Below are 21,984 nucleotides of genomic sequence, written 5' to 3'. Positions count from 1 at the left end.
CTTCTGTTCTTTGGCCCTTGCAAGTTCTGTATTGTAAACTCTATAAGGCATTTGCTTTTCATCCTCATAATATAACTCATTTTTTCAGAAAATAATTTTCTTCAAATGAGTTAACAGACTTACTGGGGCAAGAACCAAGCCTTCTCAAAGGCAAACAAAAGGAGTGTTGGAAGCTACTGAGAAATAAATCACAAACCAAATAGAGATACCCATTAATTAGATTTAAGATGAGTTCATCCTGCAATGGTTCATTCACAATTATTAGCTATTGCTAGTTACATGAACCCATGGAGAAAAAATTTGAGAACAGCACATAACCATAAAGTTTGTATGCTGCAGCCATTCACATGCTTACATGGGCAATGAAATGGAATATGTTCCAATCTACCTAATTGGTACCAGAATGAGAAGCTTGGTAAAGGGCTTATTCAATGACCAGTGAAAAAAAGTTTCAAATCACGTCCTCGTCGCAAACTACTCTTTTTTACCAGTCATTCCTGCAACCACCTGCAAAGGTTGTATGACAGAAAAACAACAAAGAATCAGATTAAGGTCAAAACCACCCCACCAAGTGAGAGGACATAAATTTCAGCGATTAATAGGGAGAAAAAAAAATAGAAACAAATCTGAGATTGTGAAGCACCAGAAGTACAACCCCATCCACCTAAGGCTCCATTTGTTCCGTGTAAAATATTCGGTAAAACAAATTTTACGGTAAAATTATATCTTCCACTGTTTGTTTTGTAAGTTAGAAAATTTACGTGGGGAAATTTTTACCAGACATCCCATGTTTTCCGGAAAAATTTGAGGATAAATTTTACGCCAGATTTGTAGGTAAAATTTTCCTCAGGTATAAGGATTTTCTCGAAAAAAGTTGAAACACTCTCGACTGCTCGAAAGTCTAAGAACAATTGATGGTCCTTTGTCCTCAACAACCAGAACTCTCATGGAGGCCTTGGAGCAATTCAGAACAAGACGACTTCTATCAAAACCAGCTTCCCTTGCTCTTAAAGAAACCCTAAGCCAAACATCGCCAAACCAGAATCTCCAAGCTCATGTAATGGAAGCTTACCAGAGGGAAATGGAGGTATTTTAGTTTTACCAATTTTCTATCTTCATCACTGGAGCTACTACATTTCATCAATTCTCGTTACCTTCCCACTATTAGTAAGTTTTCTGAATCGTAGGCCGTGACTTTTGGATTTCGTTTCATCTTCGAATGAAACCCTAGTTAAATCTCAAAAGGCCTTTGAATCTCTTCCTGATATTTTGAAAGCTATTTCTGGGCTCATGGTTCTGAAAGGAGTGGCACCAGCTACTGCATCTGCCGTTCTGAGACGCAGAACCAGGTAACCCTTTGCCATATCTTTCATCCTCTCTCACAACACAGAGGTATGCTTTTTTACTTCTAATTTTGAGCCTCCTTTTTGGTTGATGAATCTACCTTTTTATTTCTTTCTAACAACAATAATCAAAGCCTTATCCCAACTTAATGTCTATAATATTTTCTCTAAATTTAAAATATATTGACACATTTTGTGTATTATTAGACTAAATGGATTAATGTTTCCAGAACTGTTTTAGTAGAGAATGATCGATGTTAACACTGGATATTTTAACTTCATTCGTATTAGTTTTCAATACTTGACATGGCAAGGTTGGAAGGGGAACATCCAGAACTGTTTTAGTAGAGGATGATTGATGGATATTTTAACTTTGTTCATATTAGTTTTCAATGCTTGACATGGCAAGGTTGGAAGGGGAACATCCAGAACTGTTTTGTTAATACTTGGCATTGCAAGGTTTTGACATGATGTTGTAGGCATTTTTCTTCAAGTTTCTTTTCCCTGGCTAAATTGGTCTCTTGTTTGATGCAATGTAATGATGTCTACCATGGCCGGTAGGTGACTCTTTAAGGAAGTTTCAAGTTCCAATAGAGTGTCATGTGGTGCATGTCTAGGGTATGTGTGGTTTGAAACGTTGGGAAAGGTATAATCACTGATTCCTTTCTGCCAGCCATAGAACGCAGAGCAAGGGCCAGTGATAAATAACTCTAGCTAATGATAGTTAACAGAGAGACTGGATTAGTGTTCAACAAATAGTCAGTGCTGATGGAAGTATCTGGAAAACTGGTCTTAGCAGTTTCTCTTTGTTATTCTCTCTCTCAATTTAGTTTTGATTCATGGAGATGTCTTTTTATGTTATTTTACTTTTTCCTGAACAGAATGGGTTTGCAAGGAACATGAATTGGTCGATTGTTGATTTTGACAATGTGGAGGGAATGTCAACATCAGCACATGATGACTACATTTTGTGACACATTGTATATTCTAACAAAATCTCCCTTCCCTTGTACACCTGCATTCTCTATGATTCAAGTTGGTGTCCTCTAAGTTTTATATTTCCCCCTTTTCGTTGTTTTTGCTATTATGACCATAATATGTATATTTGTAGTTTTATTCTTCTTATATTTGCTGCTACCCCGAATCTATCTGGTCGATTCTATCAATAATTTTAACATCTTGGACGATGCTAGATTTTTCTTTGATATAATTCTGCTGCCACCATAAAATGCATCCCTAGAAAGTTTTGCCAAGAAAACATCACAAATTCATGTAAAATTGTAGGGGTCAGGAGGATTAAATGGGGGAGGGGGTTAATAACCAACCTTCTGAGAAGCCAGTTTGAAAAATCCAAGGAATTTTTTTGTGGAAATGTCAAGTTTCAGCCCTGGTGATGTCATCTTAAGTTTCAGCCTTGCTGAAGTTTGCCTCTTGGCAAAAGAGAGTTTTGAAAATTCAGGGCTATGGGAGAGTGAGAGTGGACAGTGGTGGTTAGAGTAGGGTAGGTGATTGTATCTTGGAAAAGTTGACAATCAATTTGAACATCAATGTTCTCTCTCTTATTTGTTTCTTGGTTACTTCCCCAGTATATCTTAATACATACATGCTTGACTAATGTTGATTTCTAGCAACTCCTACATTGAAAAGGCTGTAGATGCCTTATTTGAAAATTGATTCCATTTTATGTAACTGATTTCATTTTGGAAGAGTTATCTAATTTATTATCTTCTTACTTCCCCTCAAACTGATCAAGGATCTTGTAAGATTATACGGATTTTGAAACTAGTTGATGGTCTGCTTTCATTTTCAACCATTTGAAGAACTGTTATTGTGAAAACTACTGATTCCATATGCACCACCACTCTCCATTAGACCACAAATTAAGATAAAACTACACAACCCCCTATCAACCTAGCCAATTAAGACACAAGAAGCCTTTGGTCTGGTATTTTCCAGTTCTGCTTTATGTTTTTAAGACACAAACCTGGACGACCCATTCACTATTATCTACCAACAACCCCAAAGGACCAATAAGCACTTTCAATGGCTGAACTTCTCTCAAATCTTATGCAAAACTCAAAAAGCATCGACTGTTTTCTGTAGTAATGGACAAAAAGATCCAATCAATCTTGCTGAATATTTGAATCTTGTTTAATTTAAAGATTTCTATATCTGATATCTGATATCTGAAATCTGATCATTGACCTCTGGTTTGGTTTATTAGTTTTTGAACTTGGCTAGAAATATATATCCTCATCTGATTTCCAAGATTTTGATATCAATTGATAGATCAGATTATTACCCTTCTCACTTGACCAAAATTGATCCAGATCTGATCACTGGTTTTTGAAAGTTATTTAATTTCTCTCGTGTGCTACTTAGTATGGTCCTATTCTTGTTCCATTGATTACTTAGTGATCCAGGTGATAATTGATATCGAGAGAACCTACTATTGTTGGTGTAATTAGTGCTACCAATAATGATAATAACATCTTCAATTCCTTTTCTTGCATATGTATACTCAATTTCACTGAAGTCTATGTGCATGATTTTCTCCACTTAGTGATTTCCAGCTTTCCACTGTGGTTGTCTACATTACAACTTATGACTTGCTTATTCTGGGAACAGAGTTCTTTCTCCTGCAGAGACTGGTGCCTAACAAATTGATTGATCAATGATTTTCAATGATGAGTTACAAAAATGTTGAGAATTATATAGCTAATAAATAACCTTTACATATAGTATGACTCTTTTATGATGAGAATCCTATTACATAAATTGTATTTTATGATGGAAAAAGTAGAGCCTTTCTCTCCAGGGAGGATAATGGGAGGCGTAGGATGATTGGAAAAATGGTAGATGGAAGCTTAAAGTAGGGATATATCATTTAAGGTGAGTTCCCTAATTCATCCATTGATATTTATTTTTTTCTTCTATAGAAATTTGTTCTTTTTCTTGTTGTTGATTGATCCAATTTTCTAATTGCCATGTGTTTCTCTGTTATAGGTTAACTAGAGCTGGCATTTTAAGAAACATTGTCATACTCTTAACGGAGAACAAAGAATTGTCTTTTTTGTCAAAAGAATGAGCACCAAACATGTTGGCCAACAAGTTGTAAGAATTGGGATCGTGCTCAGTTTCTTATTTTGCGATTGGTGGACTTTTGCGATTTTCTTCTTCTTTGTTTCTCTGTCATTAGATGTATTTCTCCCTTGAACTGTTGATCCATCCGCTTTGCTCGTCCTGAACGAAGTTTTGAGCTTACAACATGTCCTTACGGGTGTCTTTCAACTCTGCATGGTGATTGCTTGAGCACATGAGGGGATCAGGCTGATACCGACACATTGACGAAAAACCTTATGCTGAACAGCATCTATAGTTTCAAATTGTTATTGGACAATATTGCTAGTTTAATGACAGGGACCAATTATATTTGCCCCTTTAATTGATCTACTAACTAAATTTGCAAGATACTTGATCCAAGTTTGTGATGGTGAGACTTGAGTTATTCTCCATGCTGGATTTCTTGGTAAATTACTTCCTTTTATATATTTACATCATCTAGTGTTTGATATATGATGTCACCCTTTCACATCATATTATCCCTCTTGCAAACAAATGCTAGAAAATATTATTGTAATATTTTACATCGTATTTTCCCTCTTGTAAACAAACAGTGGAAAATATTTCAACAGGGAAAATTTTACGCCGAAACAGATGGAGCCTAAGTGTAAATGTGGGTTATAGAAATAGACAAATTTGTAAAAACACCAATAAAAGGTTGTAAAAATTTCATGCAGAAGGAAAGAAGTGTAAAAATAGCATTCAAAGCTGCAAAAGAATCACTCTTAGTAATCAAATAAGCATTTCAAATATAATGAAAGCTCTGGACAGCAATAGACTACAAGTATAACACCAACAATTTATGCAAAGTGAACAATAGGGGCACTTTGATTGTCCAAATCTACAAACTCACATCACGTAAAGCAGGTTGTGGAACTTGCTTGGACGTCTCCATAGAGTCCAAGATAGGCCTGACCACAGCTGGAAGGAAAAGACCTGGAAATTTGCAACAAATAAGCAGGTTAGATGGATCAATATGTCCAAAAAAATATACACTGAAACATCCATGCTAATCAGTATTTCTCATAAAAAATCAACCTGAGGTGCATAAGTAGAAAACATTTTACACAGCACAAGCTAACAACCTTTAGGAATAATAAAAAATGGTCCTTGCTAATGTCAACACCTCCCACAAGTACACAACACACATACTTCGCCCCTACCCAACTCACACAAAAAAAGAAAAAGAAAAATAGTATGAAACTCCAAGATACATCATCAGTCGTGACATCAGAACTGAAAACAAACAATTTGTACTTGGAGCACAGCATTTTGTCAAGGTATGTGGAGGAAGCAATCTAAGATGGGTTATTGCTCAGCGCACTTAAGCAGGTATGAGGAAGCATAGAATAGGCATCAGGAACTTGTGACTGAATCTTTCACAAGGACTGATGCTCTCATTCTCAATCTTTAAATTCACACTCTGAGAGTGACCACGCATGCAATCCCAAAACTCAAATTCATGAGAGCATGCTCCAAAGAAAATACTCTATGTCTTAAACATATGCTTGAGGAAAACTGAAATCTTGACATAGTTAGGAAATTCTAAACTTAAAATCCTATTGGATGAAACATTAAGTTGCTTCCACTAAGCACCACATTTTATTTTCAAACTCATTGAAACTTTGTAGAGTTCATGTATGCATTCACCCATGTGTACACACAGATATATTCTAAGCTGCTCTCAACTTTAATGCCTATATAATTTTGATGCTCTTGCGCTTTCACAGCCTCCGTGTTTGGGCACTTAGTTTCATAAAAATAAAACTTCTAGCATCCTGGGATAAAAACTAATTTCCAGCCATTTAAGGTTTCATATGACATCAAAAACCTAACTACACTTGGCTCTTTGTCAGTTTAATTCCAAATTCAACCTGCAAAGATCAAAGGACCCAATGAACTACTTCCCCCACAGTATTAGTATAAGCAAGATTTCAGTGTTTGTCAGACGTTTCAGAATCAAATTAGCATCAGAGCCCTCTTCATGCTGATTTAAGTTGAGGATGACTAGTAATACCAATAGAATTAAAGCTCAAACGAATTAATTCCCAGTGCAGATGATCAAATATCAAACTCATAGCCCACATTCTCAGTCAATTGCCAAGTGCAATACAAATTTTAATAGTTTTAGATTTTTTTTTTTTTTTCGGGAGTGGGGGGGATGGGTGAAAAAGCAAGTATGTGATAGATGGTCACAAGATTCATCGAATTCAAATCCAAATTTGTGAGAGAGATGATAGATGGTTCTAAAGAGCTCATTTTCGTTTATTTTGATCAGATTTGGTTATATCAAGCAAGTAAATCATATAATCCCAAAAAATCTCAGACGAAAGGGGAAAAATAATCAGAAGATCTGTAATTTGAATGAAATTAAAAAAGAAAAAACGGCAGAGAGAGATTAAGGAAACTTACCAACACCAGCAATGAGGCAGGAAGCTGCGACTACAGGCTCTTGAACTACGAACATCTTCAACTTCTCCATCACCGTCATCTTTCTCTCTCTCTCTCTCTCTCTCCTCGACACAGCAACTCTTAGGTCTGGAGTCTGGAGACTCCTCGGTAGCCCTTTTCTGTTAGAGAAGAAGCACAAGGAGCAATCTGGTTCTACAATGAACCACCTTCAGTGGATCGGGCTTGTAGTTGGGCTTGGGCTTGGGCTTAAGCTTGGGCTTGGGCTAAACTTGTTACTAGCCCATAATGCGATGGAACTCGCTATCTAGCCCATTCCGCATTCTGGTCGAAAGCAAGAATAGCCTGCTCTAGACAACATTTTCATTTCATGTTAAGAATGCATTTTACCTTGTGAGAATGCATTACATTTTAGGAATGCATACCAAACACAACCTCATATTGAATCCGAAATAAAATAAGGACCAAGTTTCCCTAAGTCCACGGTGTATGGGAATCCATTCACTGTTGGGGGGAGGGGTGTGGTGTCGAGAGGGTTTTTTGGGAAGGTTTTGAAACCCTATGGTGTTGTGAGCCCTAGGATAGAGTGGTGAAGCTCATTGCGTAGTGAAGGAAACTCTGTAAAATAAACTCCTAGAAAAAAAAGATTATTTTCCCTCACCCAAGGTCATTAATGGTGATATGATGCTATGATTGGATTTTGGAATCATGGTTATTGACTCTCACCCTCTATTGTTTATGATTTGAAATACCATTTTCCAGTCAGTCAATGGTCAGGATGAAGAGATTCTCTCTTCACCATTGAGTGGTGAGAGACTAAGACCTAAATTGTTATCACATGGATCCAACATGCATAAGATGGTCTTTTTACAAAGTGTGGGCTTTTCCCGGCCCAATATGCAATTTTAATCCCCTCTCGCTCTCTCTATGTTCTTTTTTTTTTTTTAAGTTTAAAAATTTCAAGGGAATGTACATCTCAGTTTGCTAGCTCAAGATGTCAACTGGCTGAACGGTCTAGGTACGTCACATGTCAAATTTTAGACCCAAATTTAATTACATATAATTGTAAAATGTCATATCTAGCCTCTCATGTATATCCAAACACCTTTTTGGGTAGCCCCAGATGTTTCAATCCCTTATTTGGCCTTTTAGTAAATTTCATATATAACCTAATTCCTGACATGTGAGTAGGAGAACTTTGGGTGTATTTGTCAATAAAAAATTCAAGTCCATCCAACTTGCCAAGTGGCAGATATAAGTGTGTAAGACTAAAAGTGTCAATTTAGAACCGAAATCAGGAATTGTCCTATAACCAACCTGTCCCATCACCTAATGGGATGGTTCTAAGACACAGTTTTGGGGCCGGTTACTAAACGAAATAGGGTGAGTTTCTCAATGGCTCCCAATTCGAAAGACCAATATAGAACCGTTTGAATTGGAATAGCAAGGACCTGTTTAAAATGCAAATTTAATCATACTCAATACTCAATATATATAAACTATAAATGCTATGTGTCATAATTATCAAGAAAAAAATAAGGATTAAAATATGATTATTTGTATGCTTAAGAATATATATTTAGTAATTTATATGATTGGGAATTTATTTGTTTATTTGGGATTTTTTTTTTTTAGAAATATTTAGTTATTTTGAGCTTATGTGAACTCTCACTTGCCATAGTTGAGTGGGCCAAATCATGGCCCACAATCTTAAGTTTATAGTAATTGGACTTTAATGGCCCCCAGTAAGGACTAATGGAGTCCAATTCCAAAAGCAACTTTTAAAGTTACATCCCACGACTAAGCCATTACCCAAGCTAGCTAACACAAACACACTTAGAATATATGAAACGAAAAGTCAAATGGAATTTTTGGTCCACTCTCTCTCCAACTCCTAATCTGTTCCAGCGTGGGTCCCTGGTCCCACCAGTGAGGATCCCACCATCCGCCAGTCACGGCATTGATTGCTTTATTAATAGCTTGATTAATTATAATTAATTAATAGTTGTTGGGGGTGAAGAGTGGAAAAAAGATCAAAGCGGGTGGGACTCAAATCCTCTACGATGAGAGATGAGTAGCAGTGATGATCCAATAGCTGGAGGTTCCTAACATAAATTCTAATCATTGGATCTTCATTGTCGCTCACTGTCTCCTTGCAGAAAATTTTTATGCTAGTGGGTGTAAGCATATGATAAACTCCGATCAAAGAGCTAGGCAATACACATAACAACCCACCTAGTTATTTCACATACAATGAAAAAAAAAAACATAATTTTTCAATTGCATTCACTGAATGGATAGATAGGACGTGATTTGTCACATGTCAAATTTATAATCTAATTCACTTAATACTCTCCTATTTCCTATCAAATAGTCTTTCATTGATCCATGTAATTGGTTTACACTTTCTTCTTAATTCAAAAATTTTCAAAGCTTTATTTTGTTATTCAAGGTTAGATTCTATTTGGAAGCTAAGAAATGAAAGCTTTCTCAGTTCTTGTGGGCTCCATTTGGTTACAAGGGAAATTGAACGGAAATGAAATTTTCAAAGCTAATAAAGAAAATTTTGTAAACATTACGCCACATTATTGTGTCACCAACTCCAAATCATACTGTATCTGGTTATTAAAGTTTTTTTTTTTTTTTTAATGCCAAATTGAAGTTTATTACAACTTACATAATCACATGTTAGGTGAGTATTACAAAAGTTTCTTTTCTGTGCTTAAATTTCTTATTTCCCTTGCAATCAAACAAAATTGTTATTTATGGGCAATGCATGGCACCATTTTCTGTTTTTGATTTATTTTGAGCAATTTACATTCTCCTTGTACTATGATCTTATTTCATCCCCTCCCCTGTGTTTTCAAAAACTACATAATTCTTCCCTGTCTGATGACGTTGTTAGTATGGTGTTAATTTTGAATTATAAAAGGCGATTTTAGTTTTTTGTAATTAAACCATAAATCAAATACTTATTTTGCCCCTAGGCTGTGTTTGGTAGCCAGGAGAAGAAAATAAAAGAAAAGAAAAAAGTACAAAAAGAATCTTGCAAAAAACATGGGAAACACAAGAAAATATAATGACTTTTCTTTTGATGGTAGCCAAACATATTTTTTTTTCTTTTCTTTTCTTACCATTTCATTTCTTTTGTTCTCTTAGTTATCAAACACAGCCTTAGTATTTCTTAAAACCATTTTCCCCCAAATTGAAAATAGACGATTTAGGGTATTGAAAACTTAAGTATTGTGAAAGAGATAGTCACAATCTCCGACGAATGTGAGGTGATCAAGCAATGGTTGCAGGTGATGGTGAAGGTGAAGAAGACACTAATGGTTTGGACATTCAAAGTCAACCAGTTAGTATCGATTATCACTCGAACATTACAAGTTTTGCGTTGGTAGCCTAAGTTTGCCATTCACCTTTTTTCAAAGAATATAGAGATGCATAGAAGGTAGAGAAGAGGCAGGGTGGTTGAAGTGAGAGAAGTCTCCAATTATATCATAGTTTTATGGTTGGAACAATGATATAGTCTTTTAACAATATTAAACGATAAATTATGTATTTTCGAAATATTAGTCTAACTTAATGGTATAAACTTAACAGTGTGAATATTTTAGTAAAAAATAACATACTACAAGGCAAGATTATGTAATTTCTAAAGACACAGGGAAGGGAATGTAATAAAAGCAACGTCCAAGGAGGGGGATGTAAATTGCTCATTTACTTTTATGGGTTAAATCGAAGGTTTTTATACAATTTTAAGACATGAGTTGTTAATTATTTTTTTGTTAACCAAGTTGTTCGGGCCAGTTTATGTACACACCTCGATTAATCCTTAGGAAGACTAGAGCAGCAACCCACAACCACGATCTCCACTTAAATCACAAATGCACATGAGTGGTTAATTATTTAATTAAAACAACAAATAAATATAAGTGATGCTTTTACATAAATTATTGATGAAATAAAAGTAATGCTTGTCACGATCGAACATATGTTTGTACAGCCGCTTATAAGGGTTTTTTTTCTCCTCACCAAACTAAGTAAAGGGAAAAGGAAAAGGAAGTGTACTTCCCTTTCCATTTCTTTCTCCCTTTTTATTAAATGTATTCTTTTTTCTCTTTACTTTGGTTTGGTGGGTAAAATGTCAATATAAGTGGGTACCATATAGAATCATAGATCCTTCTCGTGTCGTTTGTCATATGTAACTCAAATTTCTTGACAATGTTACACTCATGGTTTAGGTATTGATAATTGAATAATCATGATTCATGACTGATACCAATTCTTAACCAATATGGATCGCCAGTATGGACTTCTATTTTGCAATTCCTTTATGTATGCTAGAAGTCAAGAAAAGAGAGGAAAAAAAAAATAATAAGACAAAAATCGTGAGAATTTCACTCTCCTCACTCACTAGTTTTCAATTTTTTCTTTCTTGATTTCCAAACATGGCCTTAATTTCCTGTTCCAACCCTATTTTTCTGGGAGAGAGGGGGGGTTAAAATAGTTTCATTTTTCATTCCATTTCTTGGTGGTCTAAGCAAATATGCATGCCTATTTTTATTTTAATACTATTTTAATGACTAAAAAAAGAATTGGATTGATTCGAATTAGCAGATTTTATTGATTGTAATTTGATTCTTTAGACTTTTTATGGCGATTGTCTAGACCTTCAGCCTAACTAGTCCTTTGAGCACACATAAACGTTTTTACATGCACACATTAAGTCCTATGAGAATCATAAAAACTATGGGGCTGACCCAGGGGGATAAGGGGAACCACAATGGCTAAAGCTGCTAGAAACAATAATTTTCAATAATGGAATAGAATTATTAGTGCAGATAGTGATACCCCTGTCATAACCTGGGCCCCAAGAGTTCATGGGATCAACGCTCTTGCATTATTAGGAAGGAAGTTATTAAAAGATTTAAGTATAAAAATCTAAGATTCCCATTAGCCATACCTTGGGCCACTCACACGGGATGTTTAATACTTTTCATTATTTTCAGTGAAAGTTGAATGGTTCTCATTTAATCCCAGTATGATCTGATCCATAAGGTTGTGGAGTCAGTATGGGCCCGCAAAACTAATCAGGCCTGGATACCTGTAGTTAGTCAAAAAAAAAAAAAAAAAATTCTAATAATAAACAATAAAATATCTCAACAGGTGAAAGCTCCCTCCCTAGAACCAGAAAATCTTCCTCTCCAACCTTCCCTTTCCAATTTAAGGGTGATTTACTAGAGAAGTCCTATCAAAACCCAAAAAAGTCTCCAGACTCCAGACTCCAGACTCCAGACTCTCCTATCTTCTGCTGAACTCATTAGTTTCCTCAACTGTCCCCCTTAATGAACAACAACCATGATTGAAACACAAGGCTCACGCGTTCACGCTTCATCATGATCCCTGTATGTGGTTGAGGGTACTTGTCTCTTCCCTTCCCTTCCCTTCCCTTCCTTTTCCTTCCCCTTCACTTTCATTTCCAGAGAGAGAGTGTTGAATTATAAGCTCACTGACAAAGACCTCAAAGATGAGACCATTAACAACCCTTTTGTCAGCAAGTGTTTGTGAAGGATTTCATTTGAAAAAACGAAAGGGTTTTTTGTGAGGAAGGAAGAAGATGTGTATATTTCTTTCTTGTGCTTTGGTTTGAAGTTTGAACTCTGATTTAGAGATCCATGGACATGAAGAAATGAGGCCATGGACCAACTTTAAATAATACATGTAGCATAGGTTAGGACTTGGGACAAAGAGTCAGAATCCATAAAAAAAAATTGAACTTTGTTGGCCACAAGTCAAAAAAGCTTTCTTTCATGGTGGGCATGTCTCTTCCTCAATCCATTTGCTTTTTAAGAAAATTATATTTGCAGACCTCCATGGCAGAGAGAGAGAGAGAGAGAGAGAGAGAGAGAGAGAGAATTGGAAAACGTTTGGTGGATGTGTATTCATGTACTGTTGGGTGGGAGGGACCCAGGGATCCAGGGACCCAGCTATGATGATGATGGGTTTGGAGGGAGGGAGGGAAGGTAAGGTGTGGCTTGGGGGGCCTGCCGCCTGCCCTTTGGTCCTTCCTTTCTTCTGCTAAATTGTTTCTTAAGCTTTCAATTTCAATAGAAAAAGAAGGGAAGAAAGCGATTTTCTGTTTTCACTCCCATCTCCACAGTTTAGACCGGAGAGAGAATCGATTACTGAGTCCTTTTTTCGGTTTGGAGGGTAAAGGGGGTTCTTCCCTTCTTATCCTTCTTTCTTCACCATTAACATTTACTTCTAATCGTTATTACCTCGGAAAGAAGAAGAAGAAGAAGATTTGATGACACCCTCTCTCCCTCTCTCTCTTCTTTTCTTTGTCCTTACATGGGTTGGTCAAAAAAATCTATATATTCAAATGTCCTCCATTAATGGAGGCTTTGTCTCCTACCCACATAGTCTACTGGGTTTCACTTCTTAACAAGTGAGGATTTGAATCGGTAAGCAGGTTTTGGGTAGCAGCCGTTGGAGGAGGAAAATCTGGTTAGTCTTCTTTCCTTATCTTTCTATGTTTAAACTTCTAACCAGTCTTGTTCTTCATCTTCTCTTTCTTGTTTCTTGGGCTTATGGGGAAGATGGAGAGTAACCGATTACAGATTACTGAGCTTAATAGAATAGTTTCAGCTTGGATAGTTACCTTCCTTTCAATCGGTTCGAATGTGAAATTGGATATTAGGATTCCATTTATAAATAATCTTCCTCTCCTGATTAGTTACCTTTGAGAATGAAATAATTGTTTGGTTCTGTTTACAGAGAGAGAAGGAATCTTCGATTTCGCATAAAACCTTTTATGATTTCATTGCTAGGTAGCGAAGAAGAATTGATTTTGAACGTGAAAAGGGTACTGGTTCTTGATGCCGGCCGCACAGAGTTCATTCCTACCTTCACAGATGAAAATTCCATCATCTGCTTCAAACTCTGTTCCTCAAGAAGCATCCAATTATGATGAGTTGTCCATGAAACAAAGCTTGCTCTTCTCAGAAAGTCTCAAGGTAAGTTTTAATCTCTTCCCTTTTTTCTCTCCAGCTTGTTTTGGTTTAATGGAAATATAATGGAGATTGAAATGATCATGAAAAGACTGTAATCCCAGAGGTAGTAACAAATGAAGTTTAATCTTAGAAATGAAGTTTTGATTGTGTCATTAATCACTCCAGTTTAGTTTTGCTTCTCCAGAGGTTATGGTTTGTTGAAGACGGTTTCTTTTTTGGGGAAAGAACCCACTTAGTTCAGTCTTATGTTCATCATACTATTTTTCTTGGTAGACCAGGATTGCTTAAAAACTTTTTCGCGTATAATTTTGATGATCCAGAACTTTTTACTGAAAAACTAAAGGATTTTTGATATTGTGTTACTGTAATTGATCCCTTTCAGGATTTGAAGAATCTGAGAACACAGTTGTATTCTGCAGCAGAGTATTTTGAATTATCTTATTCCAATGATGACCAGAAGCAGATGTAAGTTTTCTCAGATTTACTCTATCTAACACTTTTTTGCAGTTTAAGGGTGAAAGTTTCTTTTGATTTTGTTTACTAATTCGATTATTCATTATTGTTGCTTGTAGGGTGGTGGACACCTTGAAAGATTATGCTATCAAAGCACTTGTTAATACAGTAGACCATTTGGGTTCAGTGACATTTAAGGTTAATTGTCTCTTGGAGGATAAAGTTGATGAGGTTCTGGGATCTGAGCTTCGGATCTCTTGCATTGAACAGGTACTTCTAGTCTGGGTTTGGTTATTTTACATTTTAGTTTTTCAGAATTTGTACTAAAATATATCCCAACTGGTAAGATCTGAAGAACGACATTTGCAGTGAGTATACGTCTTATAACTAATGTCGAGCTATAAATTATAAACTTTCTGTATGCATTTCTAATTGAAGAATGAAATCTCTTGAAACCTCTTGACAACAATCAGCACTGCTAAATTTGTGATAGAACTTGAATAGCTTTGAAGGTAAATCCCTTGAGTGTAACAGATGAAATCATCTGATATTGTTGGATTCTGATCTCAACTATAGAAGTGAAGAATGAAATTCTATATCCAGCCTTCACAATCTTTAGTATTCTAATGGGCAATCTGTAGTTCCTCTAGAAGTTACTGGAAGAGTTCTGTTTTCCCAAACTAGGGGTTTGGTATAGTCTTAGAAATGAACACAAACGCTTCTACTGAAGAGTTTGAAGGTGCCAGCTGTCTCAGGTGGTGAAGTCTTAGGTCCATAATTGCTAAGAAGTGGGATGAATCCGACCTTCACCTTGCACAATATGGCACTCCCTCTCTCATATCTACTGTGCAGTATGTGCCTACCTTTCTCCTCGTGCTACATGCTTGCTTGCCACAGTTTAATTTGGTTGGCTGTCGTGAGTTGATTACAGAATTCTACCCTTGTGAATCTCATGTCAGTGCTAGGGGGGAAGGGGGTAAAAAGGGGCAATAGCAGATTAATTGGCAGCCCAAAAGAGCTTTTGACACTCAAGTAGCCATGCTTTGGTCGTAGTCACTTCAAACCCAAACCCGCAGCCATGTTGCTCAAAATGACAGTGCTAGAGGGGAAAGAAAAGAGGGGGGGGGGGGGGGGAAGGCAAGTAGCAGCAAAGTTTGCTGCTGAAAAGAGCTTATGTGTTGGTCACTCACTCTATTCATATGGTACATTTCAGCTCCAAAGCAACCATGTGTAAAATAAGGATGCTTTCTTTTGGACATTTTTGTATCAGAAAATTTAATTTTGATAGTTTAAAGTCCTACTGGTCAAGGTTGGGGCATAAAACTGAAAGAAATCCAGGAGATCCCTTAGAACTTGTGTTACTGTGTGTGTCAAATGATATGATTTAATGGAATGCAGATGATTAAATGATCTGGATATGAGGATGGAAAAAACATGTCCTACCTTGTAATTTAACTCATAGTGCAGACACTCTTTTAATTGAAATTTCAACTTCAATCTCTCTCTAGTGAGACCCTGATTTGAGAGTCAAGAAAGGTTTTTAGGTTGTCAAAAGAGCTCTCTGATGCAGTCATCAGTTGCAAATTAGAGAGCTTACTGTATTTGAACATATTGGTTACTCTGCTCTGTAGACTTTATCACGCTGTATACAACACAAAATGAAATGCACCGAGAACTGAAATTGTATATATATATATATATATTCATTCTGGGAATTTATCTAACCCTCTTTACTTTCGGAATTTTAGAGACTGCGGACATGCCAAGCGTATATTGACCATCAAGGAATATCCCAACAATCACTGGTCATCACAACTCCCAAGTATCATAAGCGTTACATCTTACCAGGCAAATATTCTCTTCCATGCTTTATTCTCTTTTGCTATAATGCTTCAATACTTGCATTTGGAAAGAGTGGTTTTGGGGGGGAGATAAAGGGAAAAAAAAAGCTTCATTTTTTACCCTTATTTCTAAGAAAAAGATGGATTTTCTGGTTTGTTTTGGCATCTTATGTTCAGCTGGGGAGGTGATGCACAGTTCTAGCCATGCTACATCAAAATATCAAGGATGCAGCCTAGACGATGAAGATGATTGGCATCAATTTAAGAATGGTATTTTATAATGCATCCTGGTTCTATTGCCCCCCCCCTTTTTTTTGGTGTTGTTTACAAGATCTCTGTGGAATTTGACTCTTTTATAATGTGGTTGTTTTAAAGCTGTTAGAACAATTCGAGAAACCCCACCATCGCTTAGGTAAATGCAACACTTGTATTTCTGTAATTCATTAACTTTAGAAGTCTCAATTGCTAATCTATTTCCTGATTTCACCAAGATTTTTGTTTAATTTGTTAGATCCTTTGTGCAGAAAAGAACGAAAAGGGCGTTCTCCATCACCTTCTCCACGACCTGCCATTCAACTTGGAACCTTTTCCTTCACAGGTATAATGTCTGAATGAGATTCCACCCCCAAGTAAACTATGTTATAGTGTCTAACCTTGTCAATGTTTTTCTTTATGTTTTGGTTGTCTTACTGATGAATGCTCATTTATTAATTAGAGAAGCGGACAGTCTCACCCTCTCGCTCTTCATTTCTCTTACGTTCTGGGTCTTTCGCAAGTAGGCAAACTACTCCCCTCCGAAGCCGGCCTACTACTCTAACCTCTAGTACTTCAAGAAAACGGGTAATGTTGGTAGAGAGAATAATGTATAATGCCTTTTATGCTAGTACCAATAGCATACTGTTCTTGACCTTATACATTTCCACATTTCATAGTTTTCATCTCTTTTCAGATTATGGTACTGCAATATTCAAGCAATGTGGGAATGTTTATGTTCTGAATTGAAAATGTTCTTTTTTTTCTGCTTGTAGTACCCTTCTGAACCAAGGAAATCGGTTTCAATGCGTATCCCGGCTGACAGGGATGCCCCAGCCCTGGTCCCGGCCCCAGCCCCAGCCCCAGCCCCGAAAGAGAATGAACAAAATCCTAGCAAAAGTAAGCGTCTCCTCAAAGCCTTGCTCAGTCGGCGAAAGTCAAAGAAAGACGATGTGCTGTATACTTACTTGGATGAATACTGAGAAAGTAATGGGGATAGAAACACATATAGCGATGATTATGGAAGACAGTAGTGCAATGACTGATACCTGCTTATCTAAAATTTCCCTGTTTTGGTTGTTACCCCAATTTGTGATAATTTTTTTTGCTTCCAAGTTGAGGATAGGTACTATCATGTACCAATAGACAATTCCTATTGGACCCTGGGATAATGTATTTTGTCACTGAAAACTTGATGAGTGAGTTACAATTTAAATGTTGAATTGTCTGTCACACTTGTTTTTTTCTGCTAACGACAGGTATCTAGGCCTTTGGCTTGACTAGTTCCACGGGCCCATATTGACTCCACAACTGAGTAGACTGAGTCATACCGGCGTTGAATGAGAATCATTCAACTTTCACCAAAAACAGTGAAGAGTACAAAACACCCCCGTGTGAGTGGCCCCAAGGAAGTAAGAGGAGTGGAACTTATAACTTAGAACCATAAGCTTTTTGAGGTGAAGGTTCATTGCCAACTCGGCTACCTCTTAAGGTTGCTTGCCACACTTGTAAGTCCGCTGTAATTTTAAAATCTATCACAAGGCACAACACACTAGTTCTCTGTCCCATCTGATGCAAAAGAATACACTTTGAACTGCTTTCCCAATTGAATATGAAGGTATTCAGATTAATTTTGGGGTATCATTGGTCTATTCAAACCAGGTAAGGTTTCCAAATCAGTCCATATTAAGAAACCTTATTCCTTGACTTAATTTTACACTCCTTCCCCATATGGTAGCTCAGTGGCTTTCCATTGTTTCTTAGTTTGGGAAACAATCTCTCCGCGAAGCGGGATAAGATTGCATACATTATGACCTTCCTCAGACCCTGCATAGCAGGAGCCTTGTGCACTGTGTACATATTTTATAACCACCAACTGTCTCTAAGTTCATGTAGAGAGGGTTTTTTGTAGAGTCTAGTTTCTTATACCATGTAGAAATTAGGGAGCACTTAAAAAGTGGCGCCCCCAACTCCACACCTAGCTACAATATTGTCCTTTTGGGGGTGAATTCTTCATGGCTTTAAAACGCGTCATAACCATGGAAAGGGTGCTAGAGGTTATCAATTAGCCTAATCTCTTCCTCCTAGTCGATATGGGACTAAAATACCTACTCCCCCAATGCTTCTCTCATTTTTTACCCAATATTTGAGGTTCAATGGATCTAAACCAATTTTTAGACTTGACAAGAAGACTTTCAGAACTTAAAAAGAATGATGTGGACAACATATCTACAAAATCTGAATATAATGGCATTTTCACATGGTAAGTTTCTCAATGCAATCCATGGGAAGGAATTATACCCCTTTATTATAAAATTAATAGAGGACAAACATGATTCAGGGTAGTGGTAGTTTATAAAAATGCCACTAACTTCTAATATGTAATGTTAAGATTTCAACAAGCTCAGGTGATTTTAGAATTTTTTTTTAGTAAGATTATGCTTTTCTTGAACTTTGCAGACTAAGTGGACGAGGGTGCGATTTTTTTATACTTAATAGAGAACCCTACACCTAGGACTGTTAATCCGAAGCCCGCACAGGTTGGATCAATCGGCTTGACCGTTGGAAGATCAGTCTAATCTGCACTGATTATTAAACGTGTTGGGTCAAAGTCCAACTCATTGATTAAACGTGTGCAAGGGGTAAGCCCGATGGGCCTCCCAACAGACTTGGCCCGTTTACAAGCCCGATTCAAACCGACACATTTAGTCCTATCATTTATATGTATATTTTAATTTTTTTGGGATAGAATAGACTGTATATTGATATTTTTATCAATTATTGTAACTAATTGTAATATCTTTTCAAATTTGTTGATGATTTAATAAAATAGATTAAAGTATCTTAAATCTAAGAAAAGTAAAGACCGTTTAAGGCCCGTTAAGGCTTTATTGATGTATTACCCTGTTTAAGGCCTGATTAAGAGAAGCCTGATTAAAGCGTGGAACTCGATTGAGCCCGACATGAGACCGATTCATTCCTTAAATAGCTAGGTCACAATCTGAGGACATAGGCCCGTCAAGCCCCACTAGAACCGACTGATTGACACCCCTACCTACATCCATCATTTTAGCCTAAACAAGCATATAAAATTGGATAATAGAAAAAGTTTGTTTAGAGTGTTTTTTTTTTTTTTTTTTTTGGGTAAGGAAGTTTGTCTAGAGTTTCATGAAAAGGAAAAAGGTAACTTGAGCCGTCAGTGGAGAGTACATTATCACCCCCTCCACTCTCTATCTTTTATTCTTAAATGAAATGATCTTGTTGCCCTCCTATGTATAAAATCATTCTACTAGATAAGATTTCTATCCATAGAGTCAAGGGATCAGAGAGTGATCTCACGACTAGATTGACCTCGGGATGCATGCCCAAGTCCTCCTAGTCGTGGGATACTGTAAGTAAAGGAGCCGGATTGCCGCTTGCTCGGAGAATCCTCTCTTCATTAAATTACATAAATGATGTAACATTATATGGACCATCAAGTGGCAGTCTTGAAATTTTATGAATCTAAGTACATTATCACAAATGAAATGATGTTGTAGGGTCAACTCACCGAGTTTTCAAACATCGTTGTCCACCCGCCCTAGTGGCGGCCAGGATTTAAATTGTAACTTGGGTCGTGGGCCTCTTTGGGTCTTGAGTTCCACGAGTCCAATTTATAACCAAATGGACGAAAATACCCTTGTGGAATTGAAAAGATACCTTCGCTAGCACCACACGCATAACGGACACCACGAGACACCAATAAGCAAAGGAAGCTTGTTAAGCTGAAACTATGTCATCATCACACATAAGTATATTCCCCAAAGCATATTATTGGAACCTACAGAGAATCTTCTTCAACCCCTTTAGCAGATTCTGAGTTTCTGATTCCTCAGAGTCCTAATTTCCTTCTCTCCAACACCAAGGTGTTTGGATTTGGAGCACACAGAAGCAAGAACAGAGGCACCAGGTACTGTCTCTCTCTCTGTCTCTGTGATTCTGTAAGCAGATAAGCAGATGAAGTTTCCTTTTTTAATGGATTAAAGCTGTTGGTTACATCATTCCTTTACTCTGTTCTTGTTTCTTAGTTGGGAGGACTCAGTAAGGAGACATTAGTTGGGAGGACTCAGTAAGGAGACAGGTTCATCAAGAAGATAAGAAACACAAAAGGTCCTAGTGATCACTGGATACAAGTGCAGCTCCTACTTCTGAGGATGAGGTGAGAAAATCTTGGTGGCTCACTTTAATATTCTGACATGGGATAGAGAAACTCCCTCACTTTTTGGATGATTTATGGTGTTAAGAAGCAGACAAACAAATTTCAAACCTTTAAAGCTTTCAATTGATTTTTTTTTTTTTTTTTTACATATATATATATAGATTACGGCATCAAGCTTACAAGAAATACAGTGGGGAAAATAACCAAGTGGATATAGGTGTAATTACAATGTAGAACTATTGCACCAGCCACTGGACTCGGGCCACATAGTGAGATATGGGAACCCCAACTAAATCACAACCTGCCAAGTAGAATTTGCACATTGGGATTTCATTTTTCTCTAAATATTCATCCATGGGTCAGGCTTTGACTGCTGTAAGGACGGAGATGCTAAATCTCTAATAAAGCTCAGATGGACCTCATATAATGGTTACACATGAGCAATCCTGAAAAGTGGAGCATTATTTCTGAAGTTTTGCAATTGAAAGGGCATTTGGAATACACTGTACGATATTGACTTGTACACTGACACACCGTAGGTGTAAAGAGCAACTCAGTGCATGAGGCTCCCGCTACTGCAGGGTCCATAGGTTTCTGTATACAATATTTATTGAGATGCTGGTTTTACCTGTATGGTGATAAAAGGCTGTTTTGTGATGTGTTCCTTGTGTATTATGAATGGGTAGTAGAGGTCGTATAACCCTTCTAATTAATGTTCCCTACATTCAGTACCCCCCCCAAAAAATTTCCCTTACTCTCTCTGTTGGAAGCGGTAAAAAAAAAAAAATTTAAATATATAATCAAACTCAAGGTATAGAACATCAAAAGGAACAATGAACTACCTTTTAAAAAAAAATCGGGAGGATATATAATAAACATAAAAATTTGATCAGTGTTTTGTATAACACGTTCAAAGACATACCATCACCTAAATTTAAGATACCTTGTAGAATCCTGGTCCAGAGTTAATAGACAGCCTAGACAAACTCGGAATTGCAGTAGATTTAATATATGGTTCTAAATCATGATATTAGTGTCACAAAAAAGACATCTTATGGTTTTACGGAGCTGCACTGGCGATTTTCTTTTCTTACTTCATCTTTTTACTCCTATTCATTTCTTAATCTATCCATGAATATAGCAGGAAGCAATAAATTTTTGCAGTAAACAACTAAAACTAAAAAGAGATGGTGTAGAACCATGATCCACTAATGGCCGATCTAAATGCAAATTTGATGCCAAAACTGGGGGTACAAATTCCAGCTTGAATTTTTCAATTCACTTAAGATAGATGGAACAAGTCATATTCTAAACCCCCACCCCCACCACACACCCCCCCACCCCCAAAA

The 21,984-nt window shown here is 36.8% G+C and overlaps 2 protein-coding genes across 3 annotated transcripts; one reads left to right on the top strand and one right to left on the bottom strand.

Annotated features, from left to right (window-relative positions):
- Positions 1-184: 184 nt before the first annotated feature.
- LOC122061011 lies at positions 185-7,053 on the bottom strand. The gene is made up of 3 exons (XM_042624160.1): positions 6,879-7,053; positions 5,320-5,402; positions 185-507 (listed from the first exon to the last, which is right to left on the bottom strand). The coding sequence occupies exons 1-3, from the start codon at positions 6,955-6,957 to the stop codon at positions 475-477; spliced, it is 195 nt and encodes a 64-aa protein (XP_042480094.1). The 5' UTR covers positions 6,958-7,053; the 3' UTR covers positions 185-474.
- Positions 7,054-12,986: 5,933 nt separating this feature from the next.
- LOC122061331 (protein ABIL2-like) lies at positions 12,987-17,670 on the top strand. 2 transcript variants are annotated; one of them, XM_042624564.1, is made up of 10 exons: positions 12,987-13,385; positions 13,656-13,894; positions 14,274-14,356; positions 14,464-14,614; positions 16,093-16,192; positions 16,363-16,455; positions 16,561-16,597; positions 16,710-16,783; positions 16,901-17,025; positions 17,214-17,670. In XM_042624564.1, exons 2-10 carry the CDS (start codon positions 13,757-13,759, stop codon positions 17,418-17,420), a joined length of 1,008 nt encoding a protein of 335 aa, XP_042480498.1. In that variant the 5' UTR covers positions 12,987-13,385; positions 13,656-13,756; the 3' UTR covers positions 17,421-17,670. The 2 variants fall into 2 exon arrangements, with proteins under 2 accessions (XP_042480498.1, XP_042480497.1); XM_042624563.1 differs by having other exon boundaries at positions 12,988-13,385; positions 13,709-13,894.
- The last annotated feature ends 4,314 nt before the right edge of the window (positions 17,671-21,984 follow it).

The sequence above is a fragment of the Macadamia integrifolia genome, chromosome 14 (assembly GCF_013358625.1).
Source record: "Macadamia integrifolia cultivar HAES 741 chromosome 14, SCU_Mint_v3, whole genome shotgun sequence".
Classification (NCBI taxonomy): Eukaryota; Viridiplantae; Streptophyta; class Magnoliopsida; order Proteales; family Proteaceae; genus Macadamia; species Macadamia integrifolia.
This window is presented reverse-complemented; position numbering and strand designations above follow the sequence as displayed.

Bases quoted from the DNA above. Each gene is read 5' to 3' on its own strand.
- LOC122061331 (XM_042624564.1), top strand. From the start codon at position 13,757: ATGCCGGCCGCACAGAGTTCATTCCTACCTTCACAGATGAAAATTCCA. The intron at 13,895-14,273 runs GTAAGTTTTAAT...GATCCCTTTCAG, and splicing joins TCTTCTCAGAAAGTCTCAAG to GATTTGAAGAATCTGAGAAC. The intron at 14,615-16,092 runs GTACTTCTAGTC...TCGGAATTTTAG, and splicing joins GGATCTCTTGCATTGAACAG to AGACTGCGGACATGCCAAGC.
- LOC122061011 (XM_042624160.1), bottom strand. From the start codon at position 6,957: ATGACGGTGATGGAGAAGTTGAAGATGTTCGTAGTTCAAGAGCCTGTA. The intron at 5,403-6,878 runs GTAAGTTTCCTT...GCAAATTTCCAG, and splicing joins CTGCCTCATTGCTGGTGTTG to GTCTTTTCCTTCCAGCTGTG. The intron at 508-5,319 runs GTGAGTTTGTAG...CAACCTTTGCAG, and splicing joins CACAACCTGCTTTACGTGAT to GTGGTTGCAGGAATGACTGG.